This window comes from Macrotis lagotis, chromosome 1 (assembly GCF_037893015.1).
Source record: "Macrotis lagotis isolate mMagLag1 chromosome 1, bilby.v1.9.chrom.fasta, whole genome shotgun sequence".
Taxonomy (NCBI): domain Eukaryota; kingdom Metazoa; phylum Chordata; class Mammalia; order Peramelemorphia; family Peramelidae; genus Macrotis; species Macrotis lagotis.
The window spans coordinates 804449378-804468869 of record NC_133658.1 but is presented as its reverse complement, the minus strand read 5'-3'; the positions used below and the strand labels follow the sequence as shown (position 1 = coordinate 804468869).

The following is a 19492-nucleotide window of genomic DNA, read 5'->3' as shown; positions in this document are numbered from 1 at the left end:
ATGCCTGGCCAAGAATCTTGAGTGCTTCCTGAATGGTACTTAAACACTTTGTTTGTAGCATGATTGCCAAATATAAACCTTGTGATTTGTAATAAAAATGTTAAGTTTAATTTAAAAAAACCTGGAATATTGACTTCATTCTGTCATTTCATTTTTTTATATCTTTCCTGCTTTATTCTAATTAGATTCTAACTCGGGTCTTGATTTATCCTTTGCTACAAAGTAATTCTGCATATCTTAAAAACCTTTATCTTGGTTAGGAGTTTTTTAGGATTGTGTTTTTTCCTTAGTAAACAGAGAATATTTGGAGTAGGATTAGTTAGAATGAGGAATTGGTTTTCATTGAAAAAAAATGAGCTCATCTTTTAAATCATTATGCCAGTTCTACTGTGATATAATCTTTAGTCCCTGATTTTATGAGTGCAATAAGATAATTTTATTTCTTTGGTAGGCATCCTTATTCTATGTAAAGATATTTCAACCAACATCATTTCACAAAAATAATGTTTTTATATATGCTCACTAAACTTCTTTATTATTATGATATCTAATTAACCATATATCACATTGTTTTTCTGAAGCTATCTACAATTCCTTAAGTAAGGTGGAAGTCACAATGTTCCTATTTGGAACAAGCTATCTTTCAGGGTATCTCACAGTTCTATCATTTTTCTACTTATGTGATCTTAGGTCTTAGACAAGCCACTTAACATCTCTTGCTCTCAGTTGCTTAAAATCTCCAAATCTGAATACAATTCTGCATTCAAGTTTGGAGCCTGAAAATGCATTTTTCTACTACATTCGATTAGTCCATGCTTATCTGTACTCTAAGGAGGGGCTAATCCTGCCTGCTGAGTTTTTCCAGGTTGGTTATTGCTATGTGGTATTTTGTATACTTTGTTCTAAATGGAAATCATCCTTGGCACAGTAGTAGTGAATACTGACAGTCAGTCCCCTCTAATACTGTTCTATCTAATTTCCTCTTTTTGGAGAAACTACATTATTAACTACATTGGAGTAACTACATTTTAGAGTAACTACATTATTGAAAAGAAAGTATAGGAAAAAATAGAAATAAAAGAGGAAGTAACTAATAAATCCAAGGAATTTCTTTGTAAAATGAAAACAACTAAATTGTTTACCCTGCCTTTTGTTTCTGTGATTCCTGTGAAATAAATAGAAAACAAAATAATGATGAAAATCAGTTCAATAGTTTTTGAAGAAAGAATGATGTTTGGAAATCATTTTCTTCGTGTTACTTTACAATAGAAGTTCTATAATATATTCCTGTAACTCACAAACAGACTTGAAAATGGTAATTGAGTTGTGCACATTATATCTTTCCCCATATGTTGTGGTTAAGATAGTATACTCTTTGAATTAAACAATGTTTAAAACAGAAATATGACCTTTTCCTGTATTATCTGGTATGTACTTGGTCTGTTTCAGAGTTCTATCTAGTAAATGTTGCTGTTTATTTCCACTGACAGAAAGGCCATGATTTTCTCAGGGAAAGAGAAAACCTTCAAAGTGAGATGTATGTACTAAGACTTGTGAGAACCATGAAAACCTCTGTGTAATTAACCTTTATCTGTTTTTATAGAGGAGGAATTAAAATTGAAAGATGAGAAGGTGAAAGTGGAAGACCCAGAAAAAGAAACAGAAAATCTTCCTGTACGCACTGCCCTGGAAGAGAATCCTGTAAAAATTGAGAAAGCAGAAGAAAAGGATCTTGTGAAAACACCAGTCATAGTGAAGCTAGAAAAACCCTCATTAGAGAATGAAGAGAAAAAGATCCCTAAAGAGGAAAGTGATTCCTTCAAGGAGAATGTTAAACCTATTAAAGTGGAAGTGAAGGAATGCAAAGTGGAACCAAAAGATATTAAAAGTAGCACAGAAAAAATGACTATTCATGAACCTGAGCGATTAGAGATTGGCATTAAGCCTCCTCCAGAAATAACAGAGAAATCAACTGAAGAAACTGAAAAATTAAAAAATGACCAGCAAGCAAAGATACCATTGAAAAAACGTGAGATTAAATTGACTGATGATTTTGACAGCCCAGTCAAAGGACCTTTGTGTAAATCAGTGACTCCAACAAAAGATACTTTGAAAGAGGATGTAAAACCTGAGGAGGAGATTTGTAAAAGAATTCCCACAATCACGACTTTGTGTCCTGAGGGGAAACAGCTAGTCAATGGAGAAATTAGTGGTGAAAAAAATACTCCAAGGAATAAAACAGAGCAACTAGAAACCAAGTTCTGCAGTGTAAAGGAAGGGGGTAGTTACCTCTCCAAGGAGAAAAATGGCTTGGTGGTGGACAATGGGTCAGAATCCTTGATGTGTCTAAATAAGAGCATGAAAACAAGTGAATCTGGGAAAGATGGAGAGGGCCCTCAGAGAGTTCAAGGAGTGGAAGAAACTGATCTTCTAGAAGCAGAAAAAGCTCTTGAAGATACTTCAGAGATGGCAGAAGATCTTTCTTTGAAAACAGCTTTTTCTACTACTGAAACTGGTACCAAGAAAGTTGAAGAGAAGTCTTCTGTCAAAAATAAGAAGGACAAACGGCCTCCACTTCTAGAATGTCTCGAAAAATTAGAGAAGTCTAAGAAGACGGTTTCTGAGAAAGACACATCAAAACTGAGTCCCATACCTGAAGAGATTACAAAGAGCATTGTAGATCCAGAGAAGGCACCATGCTCTCCAAAGGAAGCAGAGATCTCACTACCTCCTGTTATTCCTGAATACCAGGAGAAGGCAGCTTCTGAAAAGGATGGGTTAGATTCTAAAAGTACAAAGCCCAGTGAAGATAGTCATTCCCTGGAGAAAACGGACTCTGAGGTCCTCAAGGAGGAAGTGGAACTTGTCAAAACTGGAGTTGAGAAATTAGACAGTATCCAATCTTCTAAAATAGAAGACCCTTCTGAGACCAAGAAGGGATCCACTGTACAAAAAAGTAAATTTAAATATAAATTGGTTCCGGAGGAAGAAACCACTGAAACAGAAAATAAGGAAATAACATCCGAAAGGCAGAAAGATGGCATTAAATTAACAATTAGGATCTCTAGCAGGAAAAAAAAGCCTGAGTCTCCTGCAAAGGCTTTGGATACTGAAGTAAAGGAAGAAATAGAAAAGGAAGAAGAAAAAGTAACTACTGGCCGAACTTTAAGAAGATCACCAAGGATATCAAGACCTACAGCAAAAGTAGCTGAGATAAGAGATCAAAAGGCTGATAAAAAACGAGAGGAGGAAGAGAAAGGAGAAGACACGGCATCTGTCCAAAAACAGGACAAGAAGGAGAACTCAAGGAAACCTGACAAGGATAATTCTAAAATCAGCAAGGTAAAACTATTCACCATTTTGGCCCCAGGATTAAATTCATTTTTAGTTAGCAATATTGGGATCTTTGTGTGTTTACAATTCTTTGATTTGGATTTGTAAAGTGATACTTGAAAAGTTACCCATTTCTAGAAAAATAAAGACATTCAGCTAGATCTAAGGGTCTTGTTTTAAATTCTTTTGATCTGTGAAGAGGGTAACTTGAATAGCTTTAGGAACCAGGTCTCAGGTCATATAAAATTTGATTAATTTTTAAATATAATTTTAATTTACTCTTAAAAACCAGGATTTTTCCCAGGTCTCAGGTCATATAAGATTTGATTAATTTTTAAATATAATTCTAATTTATTCTTAAAAACCAGGATTTTTCCCAGCTTTGTGGTTCAGGTACTCGAAAATACTAATTGCTATGAATAGTTTAGCTGTGCTCCCTCGACTGTTATTAATAGAATCTGATAACTTGAAGTATTGACTTTCATTTTAGATTTTTTTCCCCTCATTTTTTCACATGATCATCCTATTTATGATTGTATGTATAATCTTCTTTCCTTTGTTATATAGACATAAGTAACATAAAATAATTTATGAAACAAAAACGTTCTTTCTGTTAGAATCCTATTCACTGTGCTAGTTCTGAGTTATATAATGTTTCAGATTAATTTTCTTTTGTTCTGTGCATAAACAGAACTTTTTAAATGTTTTTAAATATTATAAATTTTGTCATTTGACAATTGGTTAAAGAAATTGGGGATAATTTGCCTAGAGAAAAAAATCTTAGGAGAAACACAATCACTGTCTTCAAGAATTTGAATAGGAGTCTTGTGGAAAAGGGAATAGACTCCAGAAGGCAGAAAACTAGGTTGAAATCTAGAGAGTATTCATTAACTTAAGACAAATTTTTAGCTCACTCTGAGGAAGAATTTTCTAATAATCAATTAAATATTTGTTAAGTATCTAATATTTGCAAAGTACTGATTACCCCAGATCCCCTTTCTTGAGAATGAGTTCCCAAAGATCCCTATGATGAAATGTTCAAGTTAAAGTTAGATATAATGCTTTTCTTGTATTCTATGATGAACATTCATGCCTCAGGTAGAACAGAGTAGATGAGTGCTGGAGTCTCATACAACTCTGCAATTTTAGGATTCAATTTTGACTTTGTATTTTTTTTATAAATTCCCTTTAATATTTAATTCAAAATATTTTGAATAAGTTTTTGATAGTCAGTGATACTTTGTTTTATAATATAAACATACTCCTACTTTTTTTTGCTATTTTCCTTCATTCTTTTTTTAAGAAAGATTTTATTTTGAGTTTTACAATTTTCCCCCCATTCTTACTTCTCTCCCCACCCCCCCCCACAGAAATCATTCTGTTAGTTTTTACAATTGTATACATTGATCTCAGTTGAATGTGATGAGAGAGATAGTCCCACTTTTTATTGTATCCTAGATGAAATCCAAGAGTAAAGTCCGGTGGACAGGCTCTCGAACACGTGGTCGATGGAAATATTCTAGCAATGATGAAAGTGAAGAATCTGAGAGTGAAAAATCATCTGCAGAGTCAGAAGAGGAGGAAGAAAAGGAAACTGAGGAAGCTGTGCCAGCAGATGATGATGAACCATGCAAGAAATGTGGCCTTCCTAATCATCCTGAACTAGTATGTCCCTGCTATAAATTCATCCTCTCAAGATCCTTGAATTGCAATTGTCACTGAGCATCCTAATGGTAGCATATGATTTTATATGTTTCCTACTTTTCTGTCTTGTGTAGTCCCATTGCTCCAGATGGTTTAAGGAATAAAGAACTTAGAAACAATGTCTATTAAGTCCTATCCCACCTGAAATTTGAGAAAACATTGAAGGGAACAGGATACCACTTTGTGAGTCATTGTCTTGTCTAATCCTTACAATAACCCTGTCAGGGAAATAGGACAGTGATTATTAACTAACCTCTCTAGATCTAAGCTTTCTCTTTTGTTTTATAAAGGGATTCAACTAGATAAATGATCTTTTGGGTTTTCTTCAGTTCTAAAAATTCTATGATACTATTTTCCCCATTTTATATATTTAGAAACTTGAGATCCAGAAAAAGTTAGGTGACTCCAGTCACATAGAAGTCTTAGTCCAATAGTCAAGATGTTTTTACTAGACTACATTGGATCATAGCGTGTGTGTGTGTGTAAGTAAAATTTTTGTTTGTTTTTGCAAGGCATTGGGGTTAAGTGACTTGCCCAAGATCACACAACTAGGTGTCTGAGGCTGGATTTGAACTCAGGTCCTCCTGACTCCAGGGTTGGTGCTCTATCCACTATACCACCTAGCCACCCCAGATCATAGCATATTTTGAAGTTATCAGGAATAAGAAGGGAATTTATAGAAATGGAAATACTTCTATGAAATGAAGATAAATATGGTCACAATTTTAATAGCATTTCTGGTGTATGTAAACCATGTTTGATTACCCTTAACATTGCCCAAATAGGCAGAATAAAATAGAAGTATAATGCTCAGAGCAATAGTGATGGATTTTTTTGACTCATCTCTTTGCTGTTGAACTTACTTTTTCAGAATGAATGGTCCAGGTCTGGAGAACTAAAAGCTAAATGTCTGATTTATTTGTCTATCATGAGAGACAACTTCTAAAGTATCTAGTGGAGAAGCTTTTCGGTTGTATTTGGGAGATGGATAGTCATATAGTTTGCCTACAACGTAGAATATATGGATGGTTAGGTGAGATAAGACTAGTTACATTAAGGTGGTGCCATCTTGTCAGGGAATTTGGAGACTACTCTTAAGAAGTTTGAATTTAAGACTGCGATGGATTTTGAGCAAAAGAATGAGACAACCAGATCTCTTAAGATAATTACTGTGGCAATAAGTGAAAAAAAATGGGTAAGGAAGAAAAAGGAGGCAAGAAAATCTCTTCTGTGTTTATTACTAGAGTCCACATATTATGTGAGGATCTATATTAGAGCACCAGGGATTTAAGGAGAAGGCCAAGATAACTAGCCATTATATTCCATTAAATTTGAGTGAATTTTCTTGGTGAAGACTTTAATCACCAAACAATGAAGAAATGGTAACTATAAAATAAGATTTCAGGCTAGAATTATGTCATCTTCACAGTATAGACAATGTACCATTCAAGATCCATAAGATTCTAAAATTATGTTCTCAAATGTAGATTCTTTGGATGCTCTTCTTTCAACTTAGTCATTATTTCAGTGATGTAAAGTTATGTAGGAGCACCAGTATTAGCAATTAATTTGTCAGGATAAGCATATAATATGTCTGGGAAATTAATATGAAGATGAATTGCAATTATCTTTTGTCCAATGTCTGTACATTTCTAAAGTCAACTGTGAGTAGATTGGAAAAGCCAACAGTACCCTTATCTTTGGCATTCATCTTTTTTACATATTTAGCTTACTGTACAGAAGAGGCTGCAGAACAGAATCCATGCATTGCTTTTTTTTTTTAAGGTTTTTTGCTAGGCAATGGGGTTAAGTGGCTTGCCCAAGGCCACACAGCTAGGTAATTATTGAGTGTCTGAGACCCGATTTGAACCCAGGTACTCCTGACTCCAGGACCAGTGCTTTATCCACTGCGCTACCTAGCCACCCCCTTTTAATAAGTGTGAAGTGCTCACCATGTTGTAGGGGCACACACTAGAACTCTCCCCAAAGAATAAAATCCTTGAGAATGGCACAGAGTATTCTGGATCCCCGCCCTCTTTTTCTCAGCTTCAGGGTTAAAGATGGAGAAATGTATCCAAAAGAATACCCTCATGAGTATATAATGTTTTAAATCTAATAAAAAATAGTCATAAGGCAATCTAAATGATCTAAATGACTTGTTATCCTGAAATTATATTAATACTGCATTTAAGTCATGTGTATGTTAAAATAGAAAAAGCACTGAAGTTGAAATCAGAGACCCTGGATTCCAGCTCTATCTTCAAGAGCTTACTCTCTGATCTCAGGCAGGGTGCTGAGCTTCCCTCAGCTAAAGTTTCCCCAACTGTGAAACCATGATGAACTAGAGGTTCTGATGACATCTTATTAATCTGTTGCATTCATGATGCTATCAGTTTATCTCCGCTTCATTTTTATCTAGCATGTTACTGTGCATTAAAGGCCTTTCACATTATAGCATATTATGTAATATAGTCATCACAGCCTATTAGATAGTCAAAGTAGGTATTATCCTTAGATAAAAAATCCACTCCAATACTCTGAACCTCAGTTTGACTGAGGAGTAAACTGAGGTTTATGAAGATTTAAGAAACCTGTATTTAATTTTGCAACATTTTAGTTCTTCTCTGAGGAAGCCACTGGCGATATTCCAAGATGAAAAAAACATTCTTCACCAAGATGGAAAAACACACAGCCATTTGAGATGTGATTTGCTTATAAAAAAAAAACTTTGCAGTGTGAATCAAAAGGTATTTCTAGGAAATTTTCAGGAGGCCTATAATTGCTACAGAGTTTACCAGTCCATAAATTTAGAAGGTCATTCCCATGGTGAGTACTCAGTAGAGAAGGTTCAGGATGATGATCTAATTTCACATCAAGAAAAACAAATTACTAAGTAAAATGAAGTTGGTCTCTGTAAATGCTCATTGGGGAGTAATGCTCAGTCATTACTTGCCTCCAGTGAGTAGTTTCTTGCAGGTTTGTCCTACATTGATAACTTCCTCTTAAAAACAGCCTAGGAAATTGGACATCTCTTGGACACACATTAAATGAAGGGGCTGGTAAATGGCAGGGGTAAGACTAGAAACCCAGTTTTCTCTTTCCCAGTTAGTGCTCTCTCAGCTAAACCATATTTTCTCCCAAATGAATCAATCACGACTTGAAACTTATTTTCCTATAAAAGCAATATTGTAAATAGTTCATAAGAGTCCCAGGTACATATTCCACTAAAACCTATGATACTCATCAATTGGAGTGCCAATAAATAGCATGCCTCATAAAAACCATTGTAGTTCATAGTGAAAAGTACCTGATACCATGCTAAATATTTGCCTCATGTGAAAAGCAATAAAAGTATGATCTCTATTTTTCTCTATCTTATAGGACTAGAGTGAGAAAATACTGTGCAAAACTTAAAGCAATATCTAAATGAGAGCTATTATTGTTAGGAATATTAACCATGGAGAGATAGACTATAAGAGGTCAGAGAACAGACTTTGCTTCTCTTTTCTAGGGAATGAGACTGCCTAATGTAAAAATTTGAAGTAGGCTTTATTATCTTTTTTCCCCTTCACTTTTATCTCCTGCCTGCAAAAAAAATTTCCTTCATTTGCTCAAGCTGGATGCTTCCTTTGAGTCTGAAAACTTGGAGTTGCAAGAGACATCTTCTGTCACAATAACGTTTCCTCATTTCAAAGCATAATACTTGGATGATTGTGAGAAAGTGTTTTGTAAACTTAGCACTCTATAAATATGAGCTTTATAGCAGACCTCAGATTTATGGAAAGATAAAGATTCTAAAAGACTTTAAAGAATATGAAGGTAGAGAACTGTTGTAAAAGGTAATTGTCCTAGGGGCCAACCTATTTCGATTGAAGCCCTTGTTCTATCACTAGTAAGTTATATATAATCCTAGGCAGGTCATTTTTTTTCCTATCAAAGTTTGTTTCATTATATATAAAAAATTAAAAGAATAGGGAATTCAAATAGTTGATGTCAGAGGACCCTCCAAGGTATAGCTCTATGATTTTATCCTTTCTAAAAAACTGAATAATTTAATTTTTCTCATAGAATTAGGGTGACAATTTGTTTTTATTTCCAGATTCTTTTGTGTGATTCATGTGACAGTGGATACCATACAGCTTGCCTTCGACCTCCTTTGATGATAATTCCTGATGGAGAGTGGTTTTGTCCCCCTTGTCAACACGTATGATAACCTTTGTTTTTACTCACTTTGTTATCAATGTTTTTTAGATTTAGGTTAATAATATGTGGCATCTATATGGTATCATTTATCCTCACAGTAATCTGTATATACTATTTGTATCCTGTATATATTTCTGTACTCACAGAAACTGTTGAATTATCAAAAATTATAATAGCATCCCTTAAGCTGGGTTTTTTTTAAACAATCCACTTACTCTTCCGTCCTATTCCTCTTCATTTATATATAACTCTTAATTTTGATTTATATTTGCCTCAGCCCTACACATCTACTCCCAACTTTAAATTGATTCACGTATATTTTTTACTTTTCATTAGACTTTTGTTTATTTCTCCTTTTATTTTCTACCTTTCTGTTTGTAGGTAGTATTGAGGTGTTGTTGTTGCTTTTTTTGTTCTAGGTCTACTAAAGGTGTCACTTACCTAAAATGTTTATCAAAATGAATTCCTTTGCAATATTAAAAGAATGAGATACAGGACTTCATATGGAGTCCCTACTAGTCTATCAGCAAGTACGAAAGACTTTCTCTCCTGAATTTTTTGTATTACTTGGTGAAGTAAAGTTACCACAACCAGGCTTATCATTATTTCTTCAAAATGGATCAGTTCTGTTTTAATTTAGTATCTATTTTTGACCCTGTGGTTTTAAGGTTTTCTTTTCTTTATCTCTTTTTCTACACGTGTTGGCCAGATACTGCTCCAGTGTGAATGCCTGCCAACATTCTGTGTAAGAAGTATGTGTCCCTTCATAACTGATTGTTTACCTCTCATCCTTAAGAATACTTCACTTAAGAGAATTAATGCTTATATTGAATTCATTGGTATTCTGGGCCTTTAGTTTATCCCAGTATTTCACTATTCTCTTGTAATTATTCAGCCCTTTATTAACTGCTGAGTCATAAACATCATTTAACTTAGAAATTCTCCATTATTTAGCCAAAATGTTTTACTCATATGAAAAATCAAACCTTATCTGTTATTCCTTCCAGAAACTTCTCTGTGAGAAGCTAGAAGAACAATTGCAGGATTTGGATGTTGCATTGAAAAAGAAGGAACGTGCTGAACGAAGGTACTGAAGATTGTTTAGGGTCACTTTGATTTATCCCACAGAAGTTCAAATTGACTAGCCAAGTGTTTCTTGAGGGGCTTATTATATATCCATAGGTGTGAAGGTTAAAGGTGAATATAAATCTTACCTATCTTTAATGTTTTGAAGGAGTTACCCTACTGGCATAAATGAGTCACTATATAAGAAATCTCCAAATAAGTTATAACAAAAAATTATGTAAAGTTGACTATAGTGCCACATGACTGCATCAAAATGGCTATCCGTTGTCGAATGACTATACTAGTAGAACATACGCCTCTGGCATGTTTTGTCAGAATAAAAAAGTGTTAGATTCAGTCATGACAAAGGATTTTTTCCAGGTGTGTACAAAGAAGAATCACACCAAATAGGTTGATTACTTGGTAAAGAATTCTTTGGGGGCGGCTAGGTGGTGTAGTGGATAAGGCACCGGCCTTGGAGTCAGGAGTACCTGGGTTCAAATCCGGGCTCAGACACTTAATAATTACCTAGCTGTGTGGCCTTGGGCAAGCCACTTAACCCCGTTTGCCTTGCAAAAAAAAAAACCTAAAAAAAGAATTCTTTGGATAGGGAACCCCATGAAACAATGAAAAGTAGAAAATGGCTTCAAATCCTTTACTTGTGCTTCTTCGATAATGGCAGCAGATCATTAGAAAACAGGACAGAGGATACTGAGGATACTATGTATTTTTTAGACCATTAGTAAACTTTATTGTTAGTGCTCATTAAATGGTAATGCCCAGTGATCATTGTTATAGTCATAATACAAGAACACTCTTTAATCTTCATAATGTCTTAAAACTCTTGACAGTCAGTCTGCTATTGCCTATGTGTGTATCTTTTCTCAGAATAATATTTTTAAAGAAATACAATAGGACTAAAGAAAACCAATTATAAAAAGATTTAAAAATCCAAGTTCACAGACTTCAAAACAAGTACCAGATGAACATAATCTTCCCAATTTTGAGATATGTTCAACAAAATCAGAATGCTAAAGGAACTTAAATCAAAATGAGAGGATGCCTGCAGGCAAAGAAAAAAACTGACAGTTAGTTTTGGTTTGCTTCCAAAATCAATAGGAAGTACAATTTTATTAGGTGTTTTGTCCTTTCATATTATAGTATTCATGAAAAGTATTTTCAGTCAAATCAGTGTGCAAGTAGAGTTTATGGGTTAATATCTTTTTCAGTGAAAGATAGATGAAGTTGAAAATTATACCAAGAACTTTATAAGACCTTCCAAATTAAAACAATGTAATATGATCTTTTCTGACTTTAAGGTGAAGGTGGATATAAGTGAGGTCAGCAAAAATTATATTGAAAAATTTAAACAAGGAGTTATGAATGAGAAAGACCAAAGACTTGTAAACTTGTAGATAAAAGCTCATATCCATGTAGTTATGAACATTTGAAAAATAGTCAGCATGCCTTGAATATGTTACCCAGGAAGGAATATGACAAGAAATGAATTTTACAATCATTATTGATATTGGAGTAATTTTTAATTAGCTGTAGATCACTGATTTGTTGGAGTAAAAATCAGAATCAATACAGAACTATAGAAGGATAAAAATAAGGAAAAAATTTCACCTGGTCTATTTTTCTAAATGAAAAGTATTTTGTTAGTCAGCAAGTACTTTTCCTGGAATGGCAGTCAATGATTATGCTGATTCATAATATAACTCATTTATAAAATCGAAGGGAAAAGGCTAGAGGAACATTATGAACCAGTTTAAAGAAAGCAAAATTCTCCTGGAGATATTTAAAGATGAAAATGAAAGGACAACAAAATAGGAGACAAAATGGGAGAAAGAAGTAGAAATATCTTGACCATCAAGCAGCGCCACATTTAGATTCCAACATCACATTTCCAGATGGACTTTTAATGCACGTAAAATTAATGAAAACTAATGGGAAAAACTGAACCAATATGCTGATTATGACACAGTCGTGATGATGTTGAAGTATAGATTTTTGATCATTCTAAAGGGCCAAAGATACCAGTGATATGGAAACTGAATAGGCTTTAGTGCCTGAAAGAAAAAAATCTCTGAAACATTACCATTTATCAAGAAGGACAACTAAGCATATATTATTAACTGCTGGCCAATATATCTGTTTTCCTACCTATATAAATATTGTTTTGAGAATAATCCACAAGTGTCAACAGTTTCTTTAATGAAGGTATTAGAAAAGCATAGACAGACTTTGATAGTACACAAGATTCCACCATGCTAGCCATTCACTTAAAACAGCATTTACTTTAATAGAGAGGAAGGAAAAAAAATATTTTTCCAACAAAAAAAAAGATAATCAAATTCAGTAATCCTTTGATCATTAATATTAAATGAGGCATAAAACTGGAATTAACTAGTTTGCTTTCCTTCTTCATCACACAGCTGAAATTCTTCTCTGTCAAGTTACCATGATCTCTTATTTGCTCAATCCAATGGTCTTAGTTCTCATTCTTCTTCACCTTTGTGCAGCAGGAGACATTATTGATCATTATTTTCTCCTATATACAGTTATGCCTTCTGCATCACAAATTTTCCCATTATGATTTCAATATATTACAAATCAACACAATAAATTAAATATACATTTAGTGGGTCTTTTGCAGAAGCTGCAGATGACACAGGAAAAAGTTTGGAAATTCAGAAATGCATAGAATATATGTGTAGTATTGTATCATGTCAATATACTTTAATTTTTAGTACCATAATAATTAAAATTTCTACTCTTGACATGAAGAGAGAACCAAAAACTTTTACGTGTTTTTTCCAGATTGCAGGGGGATATTATGCCCATAACCACTTCGATGTGAAAGGGATGACTGTACTAACTGGCCTTTGATGACAGTCCTATGCCCTACTTCTTCTTTTACCCCAACTCAGTCTTATTTTCTGGCTTGTCACTTTTTCTGTTCCTGTCCTAGTCTTTCTCATTTTAGTCCTGTATTATCTATTGTCATTAGTCATTTCAAACTGGAGGACTTAGGGAAACAGAATTCATTCTTTTCTGCCTTCCTCCATAGAAACTTTCATATTTGTCCAATGCACTTCCATTTTTCCCCAATTTCTCAGGTTTGCAATTTCAGCAACACCATTCTTTTAGTTCTTACTGTGTAACTCCAGTCAGTCAGTCATTAAGCATTTGATGTGTTTTATATGTTATAGACTTTGCACTAATCACTGAGGATACAAAATCTTCACCACATATATTCAGATAGTTACCAAATCTTGCTGTTTTAATATTCACAATATCTCTCATTTGACACTTCTCCATTCAAATAACTAATGGATTAATTGAAGCCCTCTTCATTTCTCCCTTTGAATTAGACTCAAGTTTTTCTCTGTTCTTGTCAGTCCTACCCACTGCCAAAGTAATTTTCATGAAGGTCAAATAGGTCGTGTTCCCTCTTCCCCCTCAAAAAACCAAAACAATAATAATACCCCATAGATTCCCTGTTTCATCTTGGGCAAAATATAAGTTCTATTTAGCTTTTAAAATTATTTCTAACCTACTCCCAACCTACTGTTCCAACTTCTGTATATATTATTCCTTTTACCGCACCTCACAGTCCTCATCCAGGCAAACTGTCTTCTCTCTGTTCTTTATACAGAGAGAGGCCCTGCATTTCCCATCTCTATGCCTTTACATTGGCTTTGTCATGCCTGAAATGTCTTCCTCCTCACCTCCACAGCATAGGATCCTGATCTTCTTTCAGTATGCATCTTGTGCACTATCTTTTACATGAAGCCTTTCTTGATGGCCCCAACTATTCCATATTTATTTTTGTTTACTCTCTTCTTATTTATTTGGTATCTACTTAGATAAGCATTCATTGTTTCTATTTGAGAATAGAAATTTTTTCACCTTTTTATTTGTAGTCCAGCATGGTGCCTAACTCATAGTTGTCACTTAATAAATGATTTTTAAAAAATTGTTGGTATCTTTGTTATTTCATCAACTACATTTCCTACTTTTTTTCCTCCCACATCCCTTCTTAGAGATCCATCCTTCATAATAAATAATTAAGAAAAACGACAAAAAATGTTTAATAAGACTAAGTAACATGTTAAAATACTTTCATATTAAAGGTATATAATGTTCCACTTTCATGGTTCTCTTCCCCCTCCCTCCTTTCAAAGAAGTAGGAAGAGGTGTTTTCTCATCTCTTCTTTGAGACTAAGCTTATTCATTATTAATATTCAGTTTCAGTTTTTATTTTTTCCATTTATATTATTCTATTCTTTGTCTATATTGTTTTCCTGATTCTGATTACTTCGTTTTGTTTGTTCATTTCGTTTTACATGCTTCTCCATATTCATTATAGCTATCACTTCTTGTAACACAGCTATTACTACCATATTCGTGTACCATAATTTGTTTAGTCATTGCCCATGCAGGGGGTATCTATTTTGTCTGCAGATCTTTGATACACAAAAAAATGTTATCGTCAGTATTTCAATGTATGTTAAAAGTTAATCTTATCAATTGACTTCCTTGTGGTGTTATACCTCAAAGTGAAATCTTTGGGATAGAGCCTTGGGTATTTAACCTGCTTTCTTCACGTGATTCACAGTATATCTCTAGAATGACTGTTCAATTAATTCACAGCTCTTATGTTGCTCCTATCTTTGCATATCTCCTCCAACACTACATCCTAACTTAAAGAATCTAACTCCCTTATTTTACAGATAATGAAATTAGGACCCAGAGAAGTTAAATATGTTGCCTAAGATCACATAACATGTGTAACTGTTTGAGGTAGGATTCAAAAGTTCAGTGGGAGATTACCCAAAATACAACTGAAAGATCCATGCATTTGAGGCCTTAACTTTTATGAAATTGAGAACTTATAAATGAGATGTAATGTAAATGTGGTGATGTGGTGCGAGTGACATTGCTTGCTTTGTTGGTATGATGTCATAATAATTCCATCAAACTCCTTGGTATCTATGGTCAAATGTAACTTATTGGAAAACATAGGTGAAAGTCACTTGAGAATGGACATGAGTCGTTGGATTACATCATTGGATAGGATATAAAGATGCTCTGGCAAATTAGAGTAGTTAAGCAAAGATGCTTTTTCTCTATCAATTTTTTACATTTTTTCCTTTCAAATAATGATACTTTGTTAGTTTTATCATAACTATATTAATGTTGCTTTTGTTGGCAGTTAGCTGAAAGGTATTCATAGGCCATGTTTATGTTTTATGTAAACCAAATGTAAGTAGAAAGGTAACTTATATGTCCTGCCAAAGTTAAACTATTATCTTTTATTTTACAGTCAAGCAAAGTGTACACACAATTTAGTCTGTCTTTCACCGATATCTTAAGAGTTTATTTACTCCTGCATAGTTAGTTATACTGTTGTTTCCCTTATAACTTTTTTTTTTTACAAGGCAATGGGGTTAAGTGGCTTGCCCAAGGCCACACAGCTAGGTAATTATTAAGTGTCTGAGGTCGGATTTGAACTCAGGTACTCCTGACTCCAGGGCCGATGTTCTATCCACTGCGCCACCTAGCTGCCCACTCCCTTATGACTTTTAATTGGACTTGGGGAGGAATCATTCATTTAGTTTTCAGAAAAGTTTCTGTTGTCTGAGCCATTTTTAGCATAGTTTACACTCTTTCTGAAAACTGATCCTGTGCATTGAATATTTGTTTATGCCTTGGGAAATGGGAAATGGACATGCAGATTTGTTTGTGTCATCTTTAAAGTCAGTGTGCTTCACTGGGGAGATGTGAATCTTTCATATTGCCGACCTTAATTTAGATAAGTAGATTTTGCCAGCAGGGGGAAGCAGAGTACTTAAGATTTCTGAAGAGGTCACACTGTAAATTACAGGGCAGTGGACTTGGTTTCAGTGGAAGGAAGAGATTTCTAATGATTAGATACTGACAAAAATGGGGTGTTTTGTGATATAATGAGTCTCTATCATTAGCCATCACAAGGAGCAACAGATAATTAGCTAGTCTAACTCCCTCATTTTACAAATTAGAAAAGAAAGCCCAGATCTGGTAAGTGACTAATCCAAATTCATAGAGGTCCTATAGCAGAAGTAGGATTTGAACTGAGGTTTTCTGACTTCACATATAATATTCATCATCAACAACAGTAAGATCTAGTGTTTGTGAAATGTTGACTGTAATAGAGATTACTTCATTTGATCCCCACAACAACCCTGGAAAGTAGGTGCTATTATAATCTCCATTTTACACATATGGAAACTGAGGTGGATATAAGTGAATTGTCCAGGCTTTCCAAACTAGTAAGTATCTGAGGCTGGTTTGAAAGACAAATTTTTCTTACTCTAGACCCGGCATACTCTTTACTATATCACCTAGCTGTTTCTAGATGTCTTAATATTCTTTTTGTTATACTATAGTGTCTTTTCAAATACAGGCTGGATGACCAGTAGTCTGGACATTTGTAAAATTGATATGTGTAGGATTCAAAGGACAAAAGCAGGACAATTACAATTCATGCTTCAGAGAAGGGTTGAATTGAGAGCTATTGAGGTGTCCCTTACATTAGATTGAGAGTTTCTTCAATTCTATTTTCTCGTCTTCATTAGCCTTATATCATCACAACTTAGCCTAGGAGACATAAAGAGGTATGATTGAATAAGCCCTAGGGACCCAGAGTTGGAAAACGTTGAGATTTGTTGTTTGTGCTAACTTTTACTGTATTAACTTGGGCTGTTTCCCACAAGGTGTCCAAAAAAATCTTTGTCTTATCCTTTCTGAGACTTGATTCCTAATTTATAAAATGAACTGATTTAACGAACTTTAAACTAAATAACAATAATAATAATAATAATTCAATGTATATCTGAATAGATGTGATACTTGAAATTGCAGGTAAATTAGGATGTAAGAAAATGGGACCAAGAATTGTTCCAAGGAAAATGTCTATATTTGAGTAAGGCATACAGATATAGTGCTTAGATTTAGTTCCATGTTTTATGGACAGAAAAATCAAATAATTGTCTTGTATCATCAGTAGATAAAGACAATGTATTGTTTATAATTTGATCTGTGTCTTTAATATAAAATTAATAGTTATTGTATTAGTACTTATATAATTTCATTTTGCTTTCTCCTTTTTAAGGAAAGAGCGATTGGTATATGTGGGTATCAGTATTGAAAACATCATCCCTCCTCAGGTAAGGTGATCTTCTAATATAAAGTAAAAGTACTGATAATTTTCCTGGAAATCAATCTTCTTGGAATTTAGACTGAAATTTTTATTTTAACAATGAAAAATTAGACCCAAATTTCAGCACTTAATAGTTATAGAGAGAGAGAACTTTACATGACAAAAAAGCTACAGTGTATTGCATTTTAAACTTTCTCACTTAATTTTTTTCTTCATTCAATTAAAGTTCAGCTTTACTTGCTGTGTATGTTTTGTTCATTTGGTTAATATGTTACTTCAGTTACATTTTAGATTTCTTTTTTTCTTCATCTCTGTGTAACTTCTCTGGCCTCTTTCAAGCTGCACCTAAAATCCCATTTTCTTACAGAAAGACTTTCTTTATTCCCTCTTAAAGCTATTCTGTTAGATATTTCCAGGTTATGCAGTATAGAGCTTATTTGTTCCTGTCATATATGATTTTCTTGAGGGCAAGAACATCTTTGTGTATATCCTTACTACTTGGCAGGATTCCTGACACTTAACAAATGCTTATTGACTTCACTTATTAAATGATGATTGTATGCAGAATCCTGAAGGAGATGCAAAGTTTAGATAAGTTATTACCCTTGCTAGGAGAGCTTTTATAGTCTTACAGGGTGATCACAATAATACTTGATACATACATGGCAGAGATGGCAAGCAGAATACTATCAGAGGTGGGGTGGTGGAGGATCCATCACATTAACTATATCACTCAATGAGGGGCTTATGCAAAAAAGGAGTGTTGAATTAGATTTTGAAAAATGGGTGGGAATTCAGGCAAATAGGAGAGGAGACATTCCAGGCTCAGGGAATGGTAGAAACCCTCTTTGTTATTGGCAGGAAAGAACACCAGCTTCTAGAAACAGTAGGCCAGCTTGAGGAAGTTTCTCAAATTTGTAAAAAAAAAAAAATAACACTAGAAAGTGAAGTAGAGGGAAAAATTTGTTCTTTAAGTCAGTAGACAAAGAAAAATTAATTTTGAGAAAAAGAGGACTTGATCCTAAGAAAGATAATCCTGACTGTGGCATTAGTCAACAAACATTAAATGTCTGTTGTGCAAGGCCACAGATAGAAAAGTACAAAAGATGACTCAGTCTCCTCTCAAGGAACTTAGATTCTAAGGGGAGAGACAAGTACATTTTTTTATATTTATGTATGTGTGTTTGTGAATACTCCGTACATGCATGCATGCACACACAGAGACGGACAGACACAGGACTTTAGTAGTCTTTTGGTGGCCTTTGTCAAATTCCAATATCAGTGGAACACACATGTCCTCTATCTAGTTGACTGAGAACTTTGAAAAGTCTTTGTGAGGGGGGCAACTAGGTGGCGCAGTGGATGCAGTGGATAAAGCACCGGCCCTGGAGTCAGGAGTACCTGGGTTAAAAAAAAAAAACTCTTTTGTGAGGAAGATAGGTCCAAGACTTTTGTCCTATTTTTATGGATTAGAAAATTGACACTTAGAGATATTATCAAAATCCTATAACTTAACAAAGGTTAAGTTAAAAAAAAAAAAGTTAAATTTAAATTTAACCAGATCCTTTTGTGTATGTGGCATTTGACTATTTATTATGGGAGAAAGCCTAGTGAAAGATTGAGTCTGGTTAAGTTGGGGGAAAAAAAGGTGGTCATTTTAGGCTTGACTTAGGGGGGAAGAATTTTATTCAGTTTTTTTCTTTTTCTCATTTCCAACCAAACTGGGAGAAAAAAAATAGAAGAAAAAGAAAACTCTAGTGAACAGTCTAGCAAAGCAAATTTCTATATTGACCTTGTCCAGAAATGTGTCTCATTCCACTCTATCCAGGAGGGTTTTTTTTTTTAAGAAAGATTTCATTTATTTTGAGTTTTATAGTTTTTCCCCTAATCTTGCTTCCCTCCCCCCACGGAAGGTAGTCTTTACATTGTTTCCTTGGTGTATATTGATCTAAGTTGAATGTGATAAGAGAGAAATCATAT

At 34.1% G+C, this 19492-nt stretch overlaps 1 protein-coding gene across 5 annotated transcripts in view; it reads left to right on the top strand.

Moving 5' to 3' along the window:
- Positions 1-19492, top strand: part of RSF1 (remodeling and spacing factor 1) — a 128077-nt gene that overhangs the window by 70498 nt on the left and 38087 nt on the right. For all 5 annotated transcript variants that reach the window (XM_074216959.1, XM_074216961.1, XM_074216958.1 and 2 more), the window contains 5 exons: positions 1604-3342; positions 4792-4998; positions 9137-9241; positions 10248-10327; positions 17465-17519. In XM_074216959.1, the coding sequence (XP_074073060.1) occupies positions 1604-3342; positions 4792-4998; positions 9137-9241; positions 10248-10327; positions 17465-17519 (2186 nt within the window). The remainder of the gene's footprint in view (positions 1-1603; positions 3343-4791; positions 4999-9136; positions 9242-10247; positions 10328-17464; positions 17520-19492) is intronic.